General features: G+C 45.4%; 1 protein-coding gene across 3 annotated transcripts in view; it reads right to left on the reverse strand.

The window, feature by feature from the left end:
- CLSTN2 (calsyntenin 2) overlaps positions 1 to 18,436 on the reverse strand; it is a 615,839-nt gene that overhangs the window by 78,797 nt on the left and 518,606 nt on the right. For all 3 annotated transcript variants that reach the window (XM_045503479.1, XM_045503480.1, XM_045503481.1), the window contains one exon: positions 16,817 to 16,938. In XM_045503479.1, the coding sequence (XP_045359435.1) occupies positions 16,817 to 16,938 (122 nt within the window). The remainder of the gene's footprint in view (positions 1 to 16,816; positions 16,939 to 18,436) is intronic.

Below are 18,436 nucleotides of genomic sequence, written 5' to 3' on the forward strand. Positions count from 1 at the left end.
TCACGGTAGGGAGGTCAGATTGGGTCCTCCTTCCTCATTCATGCCAACTCTCGAGCACTCACCTTGAGCACTGTCTAGAAATTCCAGATTCAAGTACTCTATTCCTTGTGCGTCATCTGCCAATAAAAGGTCTTTGCCATCGTGATACCTTTGCCCATTTTTTTTGAAGGGGGCATCTACTTTAAGAAATGTTCATCTTGAGCTTGCACTTTTTTCCTGAGTATCCCTTTAACTTCCCTAGCCTAAAAGTAGGCCTTCTTTCATATGCATCTTTAGCTTATCAGAATACTTAGTTAACACTCCAAGTACAATGTGAGAACCTTGGTGCATTAGAACTCCACCCTTACATCTGCATATATTATCATATGCTTTACACCTACATATGTTATATGCCCTCAATACGCTGTTATAATTATTGAATTAGAAGTCATGGCCATTTAAAGAAATCCAGAAGGAAGAAAAAATAGTCTTTCATACTTAACCACATACTTACCATTTCTAATGCTCTTCTTTTCCTCTTATAGGTCTGTTTCCCCATCTGACACCATTTCCCTTCGCTCTTAAGAAGACTTCCTTTGTCATCCTGTTTCCTTTTGGTCTCCATCATTTCCAGTAAAATTTCAACTGCTTTCATATTGTTGTTCTCCCATATATAATGTTTTTTCTCTTTTTCTGTGGATGCTTTCAAGATGTTCTCTTTTTGTTTTTGAACAGGCTGAGAATGCTATGATTAAGTGTGGTTTCCTTTATACTTGTTCAGTTGGAGCTTGCTTATCTTATTCAATCTTTAAGATGATGTTTTATTTTATTTTTCTTAATGTTTATTTATTTGAGAGAGAGAGAGAGAGAGAGAGAGAGAGAGAGAGACTGGGGGTGGGGCAGAGAGAGAGATGGGGTGGTGCAAAGAGGATCTGAAGTGGGTTCTGTGCTGACAGCAGAGAGCCCAATGTGGGCTCGAACTCACAAACCATGAGATGATGACCTGAGTTCAAGACAGACACTTAATCAACTAAGCCACCCAGGTGCCCCTAAGATGATGTTTTATACAAAATTTGGAAACATTTTTTTGCTATCAGTTCTTCAATGAATTCTTAAAAAATTTTTTTTAATGTTTATTTATTTTTGACAGAGAGAGAGAGAGAGACACAACATGAGCAGGGAAGGGGCAGAGAGAGAGGGAGACACAGAATGTGAAGCAGGCTTCAAGCTCTGAGCTGTCAACACAGAGCCCAACGTGGGGCTCAAACTCACAGACCGCGAGATCATGACCTGAGCTCAACTGAATGAGCCACCCAGGAGCCCCTAATTAATTCTTTTTTAAAAAAATATAATTTGTTGTCAAATTGGCTAACATATAGTTAGCACATAAAGTGTGCTCTTGGTTTTTGGGGTGGATCTCTGTGGTTCATTGTTTACATACAACACCCAGTGCTCATCCCAACAAGTGCCCTCTTCAATGCCTATCACCCATTTCCCCCTGCCAACTCCCATCCACCCTCAGTTTGTTCTCTGTATTTAAGAGTCTCTTGTGGTTTGCCTCCCTCTCTCTCTGTTTGTAACTATTTTCCCCCTTCCCTTCCCCCATGGTCTTCTGTTAAGTTTCTCAAGATCCACATATGAGTGAAAACATAGAGTATCTTTCTCTGAATGACTTATTTCACTCAGCATAGTACCTTCCAGTTTCATCCACATTGCTGCAAATGGCATGATTTCATTCTTTTTCATTGACAAGTAGTATTCCATTGTATATATAAACCACATCTTCTTTATCCATTTGTCAGTTGATGGACATTTAGGCTCTTTCCATAATTTGGCTATTGTTGAAAGTGCTGCTATAAACATTGGGGTACAAGTACCCCTATGAATCAGCACTCCTGTATCCTTTGGATAAATCCCTAGTAGTGCTATTGCTGGGTCATAGGATAGTTCTATTTTTAACTTTTTGAGGAACTTCCACACTCTTTTCCAGAGTGGCTGCATCAGTTAGCATTCCCACCAACAGTGCAAGAGGGTTCCCGCTTCTCCACATCCTTGCCAGCATCTGTAGTTTACTGAGTTGTTCATTTTAGCCACTCTGACCAGTGTGAGGTGGTATCTCAGTGTGGTTTTGATTTGTATTTCCCTGATGATGAATGACGTTGAGCATCTTTTCATGTGTCTGTTAGCCATCTGGATGTCTTCTTTGGAAAAGGGTGTATTCATGTCTTCTGCCCATTTCTCCACCAAAAGACTTCTAGAGCTGATACATGAATTCAGCAAAGTCTCAGGGTACAAAATCAATGTACAGAAGTCGGTTGCATTTTTATACACAATAATGAAGCTACAGAAAGAGAAATAAAGAAACTGATCCCGTTTACAATTGCACCAAGAACCATAAAATACCTAGGAATAAACCTAACCAAAGATGTACAAGATCTCTATGCTGAAAACTATAGAAAACTTATGAAGGAAATTGAATAAGACACAGAGAAATGGAAAAACATTCCATGCTCATGGATTGGAAGAATAAATATTGTTAAAATGTCAATACTACCCAAAGCAATCTACACATTCAAAGTAATCCCAATCAAAGTTGCACCAGCATTCTTCCCAAAGCTAGAACAAACAACCCTAAAATTTGTATGGAACCACAAAAGACCCTGAATAGCCAAAATAACATTGAAGAAGAAAACCAGAGTGGGAGGAATCACAATCCCAGACTTTAGCCTCTACTACAAAGCTGTAATCAGCAAGACAGTATGGTATTGGCACAAAAACAGACACATTGACCAGTGGACTAGAATAGAGAACCTAGAATTGGACCCACCAATGTATGGCCAACTAATCTTTGACAAAGCAGGAAAGAATATCCAATGGAAAAAAGACACTCTCTTTAGCAAATGGTGCTGGGAGAACTAGACAGCAACATTCAGAAGAATGAAACGAGACCACTTTCTTACACCATTCACAAAAATAAACTCAAAATGTATGAAAGACCTAAATGTGAAACAGGAAATCACTGAAACCCTAGAGGAGAACGCAGGCAACAACTTCTTTGACCTTAGCAGCAGCAATTTCTTACTTGACATATCTCGAAAGGCAAGGGAATTAAAAGCAAAAATGAACTACTGAGACCTCATCAAGATAAAAAGCTTCTGCACTGCAAAGGAAACAATAAAACTAAAAGGCAACCGAGAGAATGGGAAAAGATATTTGCAAATGACATGTAGGGTAAAGGGTTAGTATCCAAAATCTATAAAGAATTTACCAAACTCAACACCCAAAAAAACAAGTAATCCAGTGAAGAAATGGGCAGAAGAAATTAACAAACACTTTTCAATTAATTCTTTTATGCCCATTCATTCACTCTTGTTCTTGAGTTCTTTTTAAACTTTCCTCTCCTCTCTTCTCCTCTCTTCTCTTCCCTCTCTCTTTGGCTCAAGATTTTAAGAAATCTTTCTCCCTTCATTTTTCTTCATATTGGACAATTTCTTTTGATCTCCCTTCCAGTTCACTGCCTCTTTCTTCTTCTATCTCCAGTCTGCAAAGCCCACCCTTTCACTTTAAATTTTGTATTTTCCACCATAGATTTTACATTTATGTAGTTTTCATTTCTTTGCTGAGATTCTGTTCACTCATTATGACAATCTTTAAAGTTTTTAAACACATTGAAAATAGTTGCTTTTAGGTTGTTTTCTGATAATTCCTACATCTGCATCATTTCAGGGTCTGTTTCTCTTGAACAATTTCACTCTGGACCTTTGGTCACATTTTTGTGTTTCCTCACATGTCTAATAATTTATATTTCATCCTGGGAACTGTGCATTATACATTGCAGAAACTCTGGATCCTGCTATATTTCTCTGAGGTTATTGATTTTTGTTAAATTACTGAATCATCACCTTGTACCTGTAGAGTTGGTCTTATACTATATATGAGTATGTTTGTTTGGGTTTACCCTTCATTCTGAGCCAGTCCCTTAATCCCGGCATATAATCTTTATTCATGTCTCTTCTGGTATTTCACCCAGAGTTTTCTAGGTGTTTTCCTGGCCCTTCAAACTTGGAGGAATTTTAAAATAAGTCTCCTTTGCAGTAGGCAGTAGCTAAAATCTCTACTCAATTTTTTGGTCTTTCTTGCTGTTGCTTTTCACTGGTTTCTTGAAGGCTCGCCTGTGTGTACACAGTTCAGGGGTCATCCAAAGATTTAAGGGATTTGAAGGAAGATTATATTCTGATTTTGGGATTTCTTCTTACATGTCCCTCCTTTCTGGTATTAAGCCTGTATTAGAACTCTTTAGAGACAAGACGGTGTCAATATCACCCTGTTATCTCAGAATGGGCCATTTTTCAATTCCTATTTTTAATATTTTTTTGAGGTATGATTTACATATCACAAAATTCATTCATTTAAGTGTATAATTCAATGATTTTAATAAATTTATAGAGTTGGGCAATGATCATAAAAATCTGGTTTTAGAACATTTCCATAATTCAAAGATATCTGTGCCCATTTGCAGTTGATTCCTGCTCTCACCCAAGCCCTAGAAAACCACTGATAGTCTATCTACAAAATTGCCTTTTATTGACATTTTATGTAAATGAGGTCATGCAATATATAGTCCTTGTTGTCTAGTTTTTGACATAGCACAATATTTTTGAAATCCATCCACATTGTATGAACCAATAGTTTGTCCCTTTTTATTGTTGAATACAATTCCATGTACAGATATACAATAGGTTATTTATTCATTCACCTTTTAAAGGACATACTGGTTTTTTTTTTTTTTTTTCTGGCAGCTTTTTTCAATGTCACTCAGGTGATATATAGCCAAACTGATGCTCATAGGTCCATGGACTAGTGTTTGGGAACCACAGATAAGGACTCATTTTTTTAAATTTAATAAGCATGTATTGAACACATATTTGTAGGAGACACTGTGGTAAAGATTAAAGGTGTAAATAAGAATGGTATCCAGTGTAGTGGAGGAAATGAATTAACAAACAAATAAGTGTAATACAGTATGAAAAATGCAGTGACAAAATTCTGGGGCCCCCATGGAAGTAAGGTCAATTGTCTATGGGGGAGGGAGTTACAGGAAAGTCTTTATCAAAGATGTGAGCCCTGAGTCCAGTATGGAGAGATAAATAGGTAATTGTCCATAGTGGAAATGACTTGCTTGTCTATGACATACTCTGTTTTATTTTTCAGAGCCTTGCGGACAGGTGCATGCATAGTGTGGTTCAGTCTGACTGTGCCTGGGGGTTGTCTGAAGGAAACTATTCCTGTGAGTTTCTGCTGAGGCAGAAAGATGGATAAATCCAGTGGAGACTCAGAGGAAACCCAGTTCTGCCAAGCTATGTAAATACTTCTCACCTAGATCAACATATAATGGAAAAGAACATGGAGTTTTGGAGAATGGTAGACTTGGTCCAACACCTTAAGCAAATTATTTCATCTTTCATAGCCTCATTTCAGTATCTGTAAAATTGAGGGGCGCCTGGGTGGCGCAGTCGGTTAAGCGTCCGACTTCAGCCAGGTCACGATCTCGCGGTCCGTGAGTTCGAGCCCCGCGTCGGGCTCTGGGCTGATGGCTCGGAGCCTGGAGCCTGTTTCCGATTCTGTGTCTCCCTCTCTCTCTGCCCCTCCCCGATTCTGTGTCTCCCTCTCTCTCTGCCCCTCCCCCGTTCATGCTCTGTCTCTCTCTGTCCCAAAAATAAATAAACGTTGAAAAAAAAAACTAAAAAAAATAAATAAATAAAATAAAATTGAGACAAGAAATCACTTCAGAAGTGACTGTGCAGTTTAGACTTCATGTGTGAACATCAATGAGCTCAGATATTGGCCTCTTTCAACGTTTTTTTTTTTTATTTTTTTTTTATTTTTGGGACAGAGAGAGACAGAGCATGAACGGGGGAGGGGCAGAGAGAGAGGGAGACACAGAATTGGAAACAGGCTCCAGGCTCTGAGCCATCAGCCCAAAGCCCGACGCGGGGCTCGAACTCACGGACCGCGAGATCGTGACCCGGCTGAAGTCGGACGCTCAACCGACTGCGCCACCCAGGCGCCCCAGATATTGGCCTCTTAAAAAAACGCTAGTTTCCTCTCTTTCCCTCACATGTAATATGTCACTGGCTAACAGTTGAACCTAAAGCCAGAATGAGTTAATGCAATTGCAAGGCTTATTTGTCTTTAGACATCCATTTCATTGCCTCAAGTAAGCTTCCATCTTCTGAGTAACCAAGGGATGCAGTAGCTGTTTCATAATGAGGCCTTGCTTCCTTCTAAATAGGCACTGATTGTCAAGGTGATGGAGGAGGTTCATTATTTAACGGCATAATTAAAGGGCCCTTCCTTTAGCTAACTAATGAGCAGTAAGTGTAGCAATATTTGCATGTTTAGACATTAAAGATGGAAACAGATGACTCTCGGGATTGGGAGAAAGCAGGGAAGGTAGAGCTGATTCATCTCACTGCTGGGCCTCCAGGGTTATTGCTGTGCAAGACTTCCTTGGAAGAGGGCTCCCCATGAGAAGTCAGCTCCATTGGCTACTCTTGCTTTATGGGATGAGCCGCACTCACCACTGGGCCTCAGGAGCAAGCTGATCTTTATTTTACTTTAAAAGACGCTAAATCATGATTCTTCCTAAGCCGAGCTTGGAATGTGCTCCTAGATGGACACCCACACCCTGTTCTGAACACTTCGGTCTTAGCATGGATATCGGTTCATTCTTGTCTTCTTGTGTCGCCACTAAAGTTGTAAACCCTTCCAAGTCAACAATGGTGTTTTTTTGCTCTCTTGAAGTATGTGTGTTTTAAGGTCCTATTTAAGGTTCTTCCATTTATTAGGTAAGAGATTTATTATCTAAGAGATTAGATAAGATGCTTTGTCTCCCATTCTTCATCCTTAACCTGGGTGTTATGCCTAAGCTGCAAGATTTTTGTTAGAATTAAAAGAAAGCCCCTGGCACAAGTAAGAACCGAATTACTGCTGGTTCCGATTCTCCTTCTCGCTACCCGGGGACTTCACTTCTCTTAAAGGAGGGCTTAGCATTAGAATTTGCCATTTTATATTAGCATTCAGCTTTGTCAATTTCTTATCTTTCCATAGTGTGGGAGCGACAGAGAAAAATATCTTTCCTCTAATGAATGTAGACATTTGGGTTTGATGCCAAGGAGGAGTCTCCCTCCCCTCCCACTGACACCAATACCTGAAGCAGCCTGGAAAGACAGGAGCAAAGCACAGCCAGGGTAGTGACCGAGTTCATGCTGCTTTCCGGTGGGACCACCCCGAGGCCCAAGCATCTTAATTTATTATTGAAAAGGTGATTTGATTTACTAGGCATTTTTAATTGTGTTGACATTCATTTCCTTCTTTTTTAACAACAAAATGAGAGACACTGACTTTAAATATGTATTATGGGATGTCTACTGAAAAAAATGCATCCATTGCCTCTGGGCAGATGTACAGGCTAGAACACAAATAATCATTGCATGGGAGTGAAAGGAATGGATGAGCAGGTGCTCATGGGGGAACAGAGATCAGAGAGGAGCCAGGTCTGGCAGCTAAGGGAGGAATGTATAGAAGAGTTAGCATCTCTGACTTGTTGAAATTTAACAGTTGTATAGCCTTCCGCCTCCAGCCCGGGTGAGAAAGTGGGGGAAGCCAGTGAGATTGTGGCAGAGGAGAGAATGACATTCCTGCAGCTCTGGATTCAGCAAGGGTTGGGGTTCTCCCTTTGCACAGGACGTTCAGAAGGAAAAGTAAAGAAAACCCTTTGGGTAATAATGGGAATCCAAGAGAGCCCTGAGAAGTCAGCCCTTCCAGCAAATGGCTCAGAACATATTGATCAATAAGCCTCTGAAAACCCTCAGCGAGTTTGTGGACACTACGTCTATAGTAAGACACAAATGGAATGATCTGCTTGTCATCAGATCTCACTGTTGGTTATGGATACAATCCGCTCACTAACATTTGACAACGCTCATCTGCACTTCACTAACCTCTCTTCCTCCCTTTTGTTCACTTCATTCTGGTCTCTTGGTAACTTCCTCTGTTTGGTCCCAGTTGTGCCTCCGAAACTCTGCAGACAGGCCTTTCTTCCCAGAGATAATAGCAGGCGCTGTTTGCTCACTTCCTTCTATAGATCACACACTTTACCTGTGCTGCATGAGTGTGGAGACCAGAGAGTTCATTTAGGAGGTGGCTCCAGGGAGGAAGAAAGAAGACGCGTGGAGAGTGAGTCAGGGAAGGGGGAACGCCAGAACAATGGGGCAAAGTCAAGGTGGGTGCTGTGGCTGTGGGGGGCCTGCTTCCCCTGGGACTTCTGATGAGAGTGCAGGTGGCTGCCCACCGGTGCTCCCTACCTTCAGGCCTGGCTGTGCCTGTGCCCTGGGGCCAGGGGTGCTCCCGGGGCTGCTTGTGGACTGTGCTCCCGGGAGCCAAGAGGCTCCTCTTGCCTTGGAGCGAGCCCTCAGGCAGAAAACTGAAAGGCACGGTGGGGGCAGTGTGAACTTGAGGGGGACCTTCCAGTGAAGCAAGTGACTGTGCCTCAGGGGCAGCACAGGTATTTTCTAGAGAATCTCATTTGTGTATCAGCTGTGTCAACCTTCAGCTTCTGGGTGAGCCTCTGTCAAGAGATGGAGGATTTTCCAGGTTTGCTTTAGCATTTCCAGAACAAAGCTTGGAGAACTCAGTGTTTCTTCCCTGAAGGCAGAGAAAGGTAGTTTCCACTTATAATGGCTGGGGAGGCAGCCGCCAGTACCTTAAGCTAGAGGGAGAATATGGTCTAGAGCAGGAGGAAAGGCTAAATCTGCTCCCTGGGGATCCTTCACAGGAGGCTGGCAGGAAGCGGGCCGGTGGGGAGTGAGGGGCAGGTGGTCAATGAGGGGCATCAGGACAGGACCTCTTCCTCGCTACCTCTCAGGGCCACACTTTCCGAGAGGATAGAGGCGCGACACTCAGGGGGTGCTCTCTGGGTCTGCCTGGAGAGCTTGGCCCAGGGTCACCTCAATAAGCTGTGCGGAGGTTGGTGGGTGCTGCACCTATGAGCCTGGGCAGCTCTGGGCCTCCCCAAGGCTCACGAGAGATGTATCAGTTTCCCATTGCTGCTAGAACAAATTACCAGCAACCTGGTAACTTAAAACAACATAAACTGGGGCGCCTGGGTGGCGCAGTCGGTTAAGCGTCCGACTTCAGCCAGGTCACGATCTCGCGGTCTGTGAGTTCGGGCCCCGCGTCGGGCTCTGGGCTGATGGCTCAGAGCCTGGAGCCTGTTTCCGATTCTGTGTCTCCCTCTCTCTCTCTGCCCCTCCCCCGTTCATGCTCTGTCTCTCTCTGTCCCAAAAATAAATAAACGTTGGAAAAAAAAAATTTTAAACAGCATAAACTTATTATCTTACAGTTTTGGAGGTCAGAGGTCTGAAAGGAGTTTCAGTGGGCTAAAATCAAGGTACTGGCCAGGCTGCATATATTTCTTCTGGAGGCCTTAGTGCGAATCTATTTCTTTCTTCCTCTTTTTTTTTTTTTTTTTTTTTTTGAGCTCAGAGAGGCTGCCATATTCCTTGGCTCAAGGCCTTGCATCACTCTGATCTGTGTTTCCTTTATCACTTCTTCTTTGACTCTAACCTTCCTGCCTCCCCCTGTGATTGCATTAGATGCACCTGAACAATCCTTCTAGTTTAGGATCTTCAATCACATTTGTAGAGACTCTTGTCATGGGAGTTAACATACTCACAGGTTTGAGGGATTAGGGGTGCATATCTTGGGAAGCCATTTTTCTGTCTGTCACAAGTGATCAACAGGGGAGCTGAGGAGCCCAGCTGAGGTGTAGTGGCACGGGGTGGTCAGGGCCAGCAGTGCAGCAGGGACCCGGGTCAGCCTGAAGGGCTGCCAAGAAAAGGAGTTCTGGTGGAGGGAACAAGGCTCAGGCGATGGGCTAGAATGGCGGCTGCCTGCATGTCGCACCCTCTGTAAAGAAAACTGAACACATGCACTAACTGTCAGAAGTCACCTTTCCAGAGAGCAGACAAGCCAGTCTCTGCACAGTCCTGAACCGAGAGGTCTGAGTGTCCGACGTGGGTCTGAGGACCCTGTTCTGCCATGACCACGAAGCCATGGAAGTCAGTTCTCCCCAGAGATCTATTAGATGGGAAGAGGCAGGGAGAGGGCCTCTGAGAGAAGGGCTTTGCCTGGGCCCTTAGGTATTAGAGAGAGAAAGAGAAGGGAGAGTAGTTGTGACCCTCCCCACATCCTATTTCATTCAGAACAACCCTGCAAAGTTGGCATCTTAGAAAAAGTCATTTGGGATTCGGCCTACAAGAGAGAAAAAAAAGAGGTTCTGGACATTCTTCCCACTCTGTTTAGGACACATGTTCCTAAAGGAATGTAGGTATCACTGGAGGCCAGTTTGGGGGTGGGCGCTGCGTTAGAGAGAACATGGCTGATGCAGCCGAGAATCTGTCTTAGGTGGAGGAACCAGAGTGCTGACAAAGCCCCATTATTCTGCTCTTTAAGAGGACTGGTCTGGCCTGGACGAATCATTCTCCAATTAACTCCTTGGCACTTGGCTGTAATAATGATCGAACTAAGCCATTTGACTCCCGGTGTGGCTGGAAGAGCCGATGCGGGCAGCCTGACTGCCTCGTTCTGACATTCATCCTCAGTAGGAATGAAGGATTTATTCACTTGTAGCTTCCTGCTGGAGCTTCAGAATTCCACGCGAGTAGAAAGGATCTGACCAGCAGAAGCTTCAGCCCAAGACATTTGAGAGCATTTGGCTCCAATCCTGGCCCTGGCATCTGTTTCTGGAAAGACCTGGGCCTGTGCCTTACTGTCTCCTTTGTGTAGGCGGAAGCGAGACCACCACCACCACCGCCACCACCAGGGGCCTGGGTCTAGGGCACCTGCCCCACTCACCCCTGCCCTTTCCCTTAGGTGTCGGAGGGTAGGCTCCCCCCGCCCTCACCACTGGAAGCCCCGCGCTCTTCTTGGAGGGAGGGGCCGGTGCTAGGAGAGCAGGAGGGGCTTACAAAGAACAGGTGGGCCTCACTTAGGAAGACCCAAACGTCTCAAATAGATGTGCTATGGTGTGGTTTCCCTGCATGAGAATATTCTTTTGTTGGTCTCAAACCCGTGACCGGGGTATAAAAGGTACACTGCAGAACATTTGTGAGGTCTGATGATGAATGGTTTTAAGTGAGAAAATACTAAAAATTGGGAGATTTTACATAAAAATCGGATTCTAACTTCTGAACAGTCGGAAAGGCAGCACCAGGCCTAGATTCTTACATGGCCAGGAGCTGTGTGTGTGATGGCTGAATCTTCAATAAGGCCCCACCTCCACCCAGCCAAGCATTTTCAGTCATTCTCCTCACCCCCAATTACGAGAGTTCAGGGCCTCTGCAGGAGAATGCTCTCTAGGGCCTGTACACTGGGCAGGGCCGTGACCTTCCTGAGGTCAGGGCTGTGTCCTCCTCTCTCTCTCTCTGGTGCCTGTTACAAGTTCTGGCACAGGGACAGCAATGGCCAATGGGATGAATCTCACTTCTGAGTCTTGTGTTCCGGGTGATTTTTCAGAGACACATTTTTTTTTTTTTTTCCCTTGTATGAGCTGGGGGCACCTGGCCTCTTGCTGGTCGATTGAGGCTGTCACTCAAGCTGTGTCTTCCAATAAATGGAACACGCTGTAAAACATCAGCAGGTTTCCCTCCAAGCACCAAGAAGTCCAAGGGGAAGATCATTAGAATTTGTGACAATGAGTCAACCACATCCAAATAATATTAGAGCCGGGAGGGGCTGCAAATGAATAAACCTTTCCTGTGTGAGCTGGCAGCTGGGCGTTCTCTGCTCTTGTCTGGGTTTGCACATGACTAGCTGCAGGCTTGAGGGATTTGCATTAGCAGATCGTAAGTAAAAATCCCATTAAAATGACATTCTCCTCATCGTTAGGATCCCTTTAGTGAGGCACACTGGATTGTCAGGGACATTTCCTGGAGCTACCTGATAATGGACTTACCTGGCAGTCTGTCCACCCTGGCGAAGGCTTTCTGAGGTGTGGGGCAAAGGGGCTGGGCTTCTGGAAACACACAGCTCCCCTGTGGTAACTGCCTCTCTCCCTGGGCACATTTCTGAAACGCTATGTGCGTACCAGGCCCCGGTTTCAATGGCCATGAGCAACATCGGTCAAGTGCTTAATCTCCTGGCCTGGCTATGGAGGCGGGAGGGGGGAGACCCTGGTTCTAATGCAGCCCCCGTCGCTGGCCCTATTGAACGACCTGGCCTGAGCTATATCGACTTAAATTTGATACATTTTATGAATGTCATACTAGCATTATTCACATTTACCCATCCCTAAATTCTACTTGAATAATAAAATTCTTGTAGCCCATTCTTTGGGGAATAAAGTACCAACTCAGTAACAGGATACAAAAAGCCTCTTGGGATTTGATTGACACCCGCTCCTCTAAACATGGGTCCTAATATCTGCCAAACTATTCCCCTCCCCCCCATCCCTATGGCCTGCCACTCCGGAAGCCAACAGTCTCCTGAAGATGGACGTCCTGCTCATCTCCCTTCCATCTTGGCTGCCTGGCTCTACACCTCCAAGCCCTCCGCACTCCATTCAGATAACGTCCCCTCTCGGGGGCTCTTCCAGGCCCCTATTCCCAGGTCTACGTCAGGTGTCTCCAGAATGGGTTCCCGCAGACTCCCCCGACCTGGCCCCTGCCCTCTGCCCCAACATGTATTGGACAGGATTGTAAAACGTTTCTGTGCTAGTTTGCTCATGACAGTGGACCCTTCTAGAGAGCAGGGTCTTCTGTTCTAGCAGCTGATCCCTGGTACCCAGCACAGAGCCTGGCACATAGTTCGTGTTCAGAATAAACTGTTGAATAAAGAAAGAAATGAAGCCCCATTAGCCATGAGAACATTTATTGTGCTTCTGGGATCCCCAAGGTGGGCCAGGAATCTGAATACACATAATACGGTAGACTGGCTTGAGCCCTTTCTGGCCCAAACCAGAAAGTTCTGCAATAATTACAGAGCCATTGGTGGCAAATCCAGTTAAACCTTTGAAATTAGATATCAACATAAAAGTGGAACAACACTGAAATCCACAGAGTAAAAAATGGCAAAATTTTAGAATTTAAAATGCTCCATAAAGTGAATAAAAAGATCAGTTAATCATCAGGAGATTAAAAAAAAAAAAATCCCTGGATTTGTCTTCTCTCTTTCCCTCTCTCCCTCCCTCGTGTCATCTCTCCCTTCTTTTGATCTTGACATCCCTTCGTTGTTATGCAAACATTTACTGGGCACCAATGGTGTGCTCAGGGCTATCATATGCACTGAGGAGCTGGAGAGAGTACCACACAGGACTGCCCTCTAGGAGCTCAGGGCAAAGGGAGCAGAAAGCAGGATAAATGGGTTACCAGGGTACAGTAAACACTGCGATTGCATGCTGCATGGAATCTGGGGAGCACTGGGGAGAGGGAAACCCCTCGGGGTGGAGGGGGACCCAGGGTGGCTTCCTGGGACAGGAGACGTAACCAAGTATGCACATTCTGAACACCAAGTGATCTACATCCAAGAAACTTCTGGTAAGGTTCTGTCTACACAGAGAGCTGAATAAGGGAGAGAGGGGTCTGGGGCTTGGTCTGTGTGTACCACTGGATTGCTACTATGAGTGTGGTTGAGGTTTTCTATATCCTACCCACTGTGGCTCCCTTCAAAGGGAGGGCAACAGTTCCGATGAGCTGGGGTTTCTGATAAATATTTTTAATGTTAATTTCTTTTTTTTTTAATGTTTATTTTTGAGACAGAGGGAGAGAGAGCACGAGTGGGGGAGGGGCAGAGAGAGAGGGAGACACAGAATCCGAAACAGGCCCCAGGCTCTGAGCTGTCAGCACAGAGCCCGACGCGGGGCTCAAACTCACGGACCGCGAGATCATGACCCCAGCCGAAGTCGGATGCTTAACCGACTGAGCCACCCAGGCGCCCCAATGTAAATTTCTTTAGTAAAGAATGCCATAAAAAATAAGAATGCTATGGACTGAATTGTGTCCCCCCAAAATTCATAGACTGAAGCACTGCCCCCTAGTGTGACTGTATTTAGAGACAGGGCCTTTAGCAGGTGGTCAAGGTTAAAGGAGTTCATAAGGGCGGGGCCTTAATCTCACAGGGCTTCATAAGAAGAGGAAAAGGTATCCCAGCGTGCGAGCTCTCTCGCATTCTCTCTCTCTGTCTGCCACGTGAGGACAAAGTGAGAAGGTGGCTGTCTACAGGCCAGGAAGAGGGCCGTCCCTAGGGAGCTGAATCAGCTGGCACCTTGGTCTTGTACTTCCCAGTCTCCAGAACTGTGAGAAATAATTATCTGTTGTTCAAGGCCCTGGTCTGTGATACTTTGCGATGGCAGCCCCTTGACTGCCTTGACTAAGACAAGGAAGAAGACAAGGCTTAATCAAAGGGAAGGTTTGACAGTTTCAAGAGTTTCATCAAGACTATAAATATTTTGCATCTCAGGGATAATTCTGATCTCTAAATCAAAAATATTTAAAATTTGAAAATGAGAACATTTTAAAATTAGCAAGCTCATCAAGGAAACAGCATAGTGTAATGCAAAGGGCAGGTCCAGGCCGTGGTTTGCTGTGTGACCCTGGGCAGGTCACGAGACCGTGGTCCCCTGCCTCATCTCATCCACCGGGCAGGCGAGAGTGAACTCAGAGGCAGCGTGCCTGGTGCAGAGCGGATGCTGGCGAATGAGTGGTAGTAAACAGGATCAGAGTAATCTGGAAGGTTTCCCATGAACCTCAGTCCCTCCTTAAATTCACTCCATTGGGAGCAGATTTCAGAATTCCTGGAGTCATTATTCTGTAGAACCAGAATTCCTTCCTCACCTATTTTTAATTCCAAACCCTGTGACTTCGTTTGCCTGTATCAGTACTTCTCAAACCCACCTGAGAAAAACGCTGCAGGGCACCTGTAATTATCCTGGCCAATATAGCAATGTTCTTATTAAAACCCCTAACAATACGGAATTTATTTTAATTCATCTCAATTTGTATTAGGTATTTAAATATATCCCATATAAGCCATATGGCACTTTAGAAGGCAGCTGAGAGGTTGCCGGGAAATCAAATAAGCAACGTCAGGATTTCACAATTTCTGCAATACCCAGAATTCCTAATTCAGAGGAACATATACGAATCCAGATGCCATATTTGCAAAACCCTGGGATCCAGCAGGATGAGATTTACTGGGAATAGATTAGGCAGTTGACACTGGGCTTCCTAAAACATCTTTCCATCAGCTTGGCGGCCTTGACCTTGTCCCGTTGCCTGGAGTTCCAGCACTGAAGGATTCCCTGAGGTTAATGAATCTATCTTTTTAAAGAGCATATGTCTCTGCTTCTGTGTGGATGAAAGGGGGCAGCCACCATTCTCCTCTCAATATAAATGACTTCCTTCTGGACTGCTTCCCAGTAACACTCTCTGAAACCAGCCCTACCTACCTGGGCCTGGGGGCTTACGTAGTACAGGGAGAGTGTCTGGTAGATGCCTGTGAGTAGGGAAAGGATTCTGGAATGCTCATCCCTAGACAAGGTGAGGCAGGTAGCACACACCGTGGGTTTTAGGGGAAGGCAGAAGAATGAAGTTCCCAGAAGCACTCAGGATATGGGTGGGGTTCCAGACAGTATGACCGCGGAATGGGCATCATATCATCTGCTTCCTTTAGCAGGACCCATTCTACAATCCCCTTCCTGCTCTGCTGGCATTCTCCATCTTGATAGTTTAAAACCATTTTTGTTATTATTAAAAAAAATTATTTTATGTTTATTTTTGAGAGAGAGAGAGAGAGAGAGAGAGAGAGACAGACAGACAGACAGAGCACGAGTGGGGAAGGGGCAGAAAGAGAGGGGGACACAGAATCCAAAGCAGGCTCCTGGCTCTGAGGTGTCAGCACAGAGCCTGATGCAGGGCTCGAACCCACGAACCGCGAGATCACAACCTGAGCCGAAGTCGGATGCTTAACCAACTGAGCCACCCAGACGCTGCTAAAACCATTTGTAAAAATCCGCACGTGCCTTCCCCCCAACCTCCTAACCCAGTTCAAGTCTAAGTGAAGGCTGGCTCCAGGCCTTCTGCCAGACTCCTCCTCAGGGACACAGCCACCCAGAGAAGTGACCGCCCCTTCTGCAATCTCAGCCCTGCACAGTCCTCGGAAACAGACACTTCAAAGCTTTTCACTCAAATGAGACACTTGATTTGTCATTGACAAGTATGACACAGTAGCCCTTGTGATCACAAGTCAGGAAGCTCTGGAGTGAGTCATAGGGTTTTGCACTTTAGAAAGGGACGTGCACTGCTCAGTGTGCTGTGTCACTGTTTACTTCAAGGTCCTCGGGTCCCTTGTTCTCAACCTGTGTCACCAAAAGCAAGGCTGCACTGTCACCCAAGGGAGATAACAGAGCATCAGAGAGGAGACATGGGCACTTGTGATAGAAAGATGTGTTAGCAGAGATCACAAACTGAGCTTGGAGATCAAGAGAACCAGCTTCCCAGGAGCTCAACGTGGAGCAAATGGACAAGATACACGTCGACGGGTCCGCTGACAGGTGCACGGTCCCGCCTGGGAAGTGTGGGCCTCCCACCCCCAGGTGGTCTTGAAGGCAGCAGTTTCTATCGTGACTTTAAGATGCTGTGTGTCTCCCTGAGCTGATTTTTCCCAAACTCAGCAAGTGAGCAGAACTTTGAGGGGCGTCGTGGCTGCTCTCGTCACTGGAGCACATCTACCGCCCCTCCCAATGGGTGAGCTGGGGTGAGGGGTGAGGGGAGCGCCCTACCTGGTCCAGCTTCCAGTGGAACTCTGCAGGGCGGAAGGTGTCAGCCTGGTCGAAGTCCTTGCGCAAGAGGAAGACCAGGCGGCAGTTGTGCACATACAGGGCATAGTGATGCCGGTTCATTTCTGAAAAGCAGAAAGCGATCGGAGTGGTTGCAGAATCGCTGTATCAGTCTCTGCCAGAGGGGTCTTCCCGCTACATCGCTTAGAGCGCCTCAAAGGGGAAAGGGGTGGGTGTTTCGGTTTCCCCTTACACAATCAGATCTCATGAATGTTCTAGAACACACATAGTGGAGCTCACTGAAATGGAAAAGGAAGGTGCAAGAAAGTCCACAGCAAAACTTAGGCAGAGAAGCCATCTGGCCTTAGCAACCTGACTTATACTGAGATACTGCATCAGACACAGGATAAAAATTATATAGGCTCACGAGTTTCGTTTATTTTTTATACAAGTACTTCTGGGAGGGCTATGGGGGCTCTCTGACAGTCACGTCAGCTACCCTGGGCTCCTTTAGCACAGCTGGTGTCTCCTAGAGTGCTGTACTTTTATTTCATTTCATCAGGCTTGACAATGGCGACCACAGATCATGTCTCCTTCTCTACCTTATGGTGTGCAGTTAGGGGGAGCGGCTTCATTTCTGGTTGCTAGGAGGAGGGGGCAGATTGATTTTTCAGTGTTAGTCATAGTTCCATGTCTTTCCAAAGCTATGAATAAATACCTCTCTCCCCATACACAGTGGATGGGATATTTTCCTCCACTGATATAAAAGACTTCCTTTTCTGCTTAGGAAAGCTCACATCGTGGGTCCCAGCCATGATGTCCTGCAGCCACAAGATGACAGCTGTTGGGAGGAGAGGAGCTGTTCTTTGACCAATACTCAAAGAGCTCACATGATATACATGTTAGCATACACAGAAATCTACTATGAGGCACATGATCCATAAATGACGCATGGATGAGCAGGTGACCAGGTGTCATAGGAAGAACACGGGCCCTAGAGTCAGATAGACTTTGGGTGGACTTGTATCCTCCAGATGGTTCTGGGAGAACTTTTTAGCTTCTCAGAGCCTCAGTTTCCTTACCTATGTCATGACAAGGATGCTGGATTATCCTAATGAATCAGGAGAATAGGATAGTGAGATTGATTCTTGTACCTCCTCTACAAACCTCAACACCAATTCCACCTCTAGATATGGGCTCTGGGTGGTCCCCTTGCCACAGTCATTGGTTCGGGACCCAGGCCCAAGTCAGGCAATGCAGGCCATTCTCTCGGCCACAGGGCTTCTGTCAGGAAAGTGACTCAGTTCAAGCCCGTGATTCAGGAGCTTTTCTGAGTGGTTCTAAAAAAGAACTCTCCTTTTTAAAAAATATTTTTCTTTTAAGTTTTATTTATTTAATTTTGAGAGAGAGAGAGAGAAAGAAAGAGAGAGAGAGAAGCAGAGAGAAAGAGAGAGAGAGAGAGAACACAGGAGGAGCAGAGAGAGAGAGAGAGAGAGAGAGAATCCCAAGCAGGTTCCATGCTTAGCACAGATCCCAACACAGGGCTTGAGATCATGAACTGAGCCGAAATTAAGAGTTGGATGCTTAACCAACTGAGCCACCTGGGCGCCCCAAAAAGAACTC

This window comes from Leopardus geoffroyi, chromosome C2 (genome assembly GCF_018350155.1).
Source record: "Leopardus geoffroyi isolate Oge1 chromosome C2, O.geoffroyi_Oge1_pat1.0, whole genome shotgun sequence".
In the NCBI taxonomy this organism is placed as follows: domain Eukaryota; kingdom Metazoa; phylum Chordata; class Mammalia; order Carnivora; family Felidae; genus Leopardus; species Leopardus geoffroyi.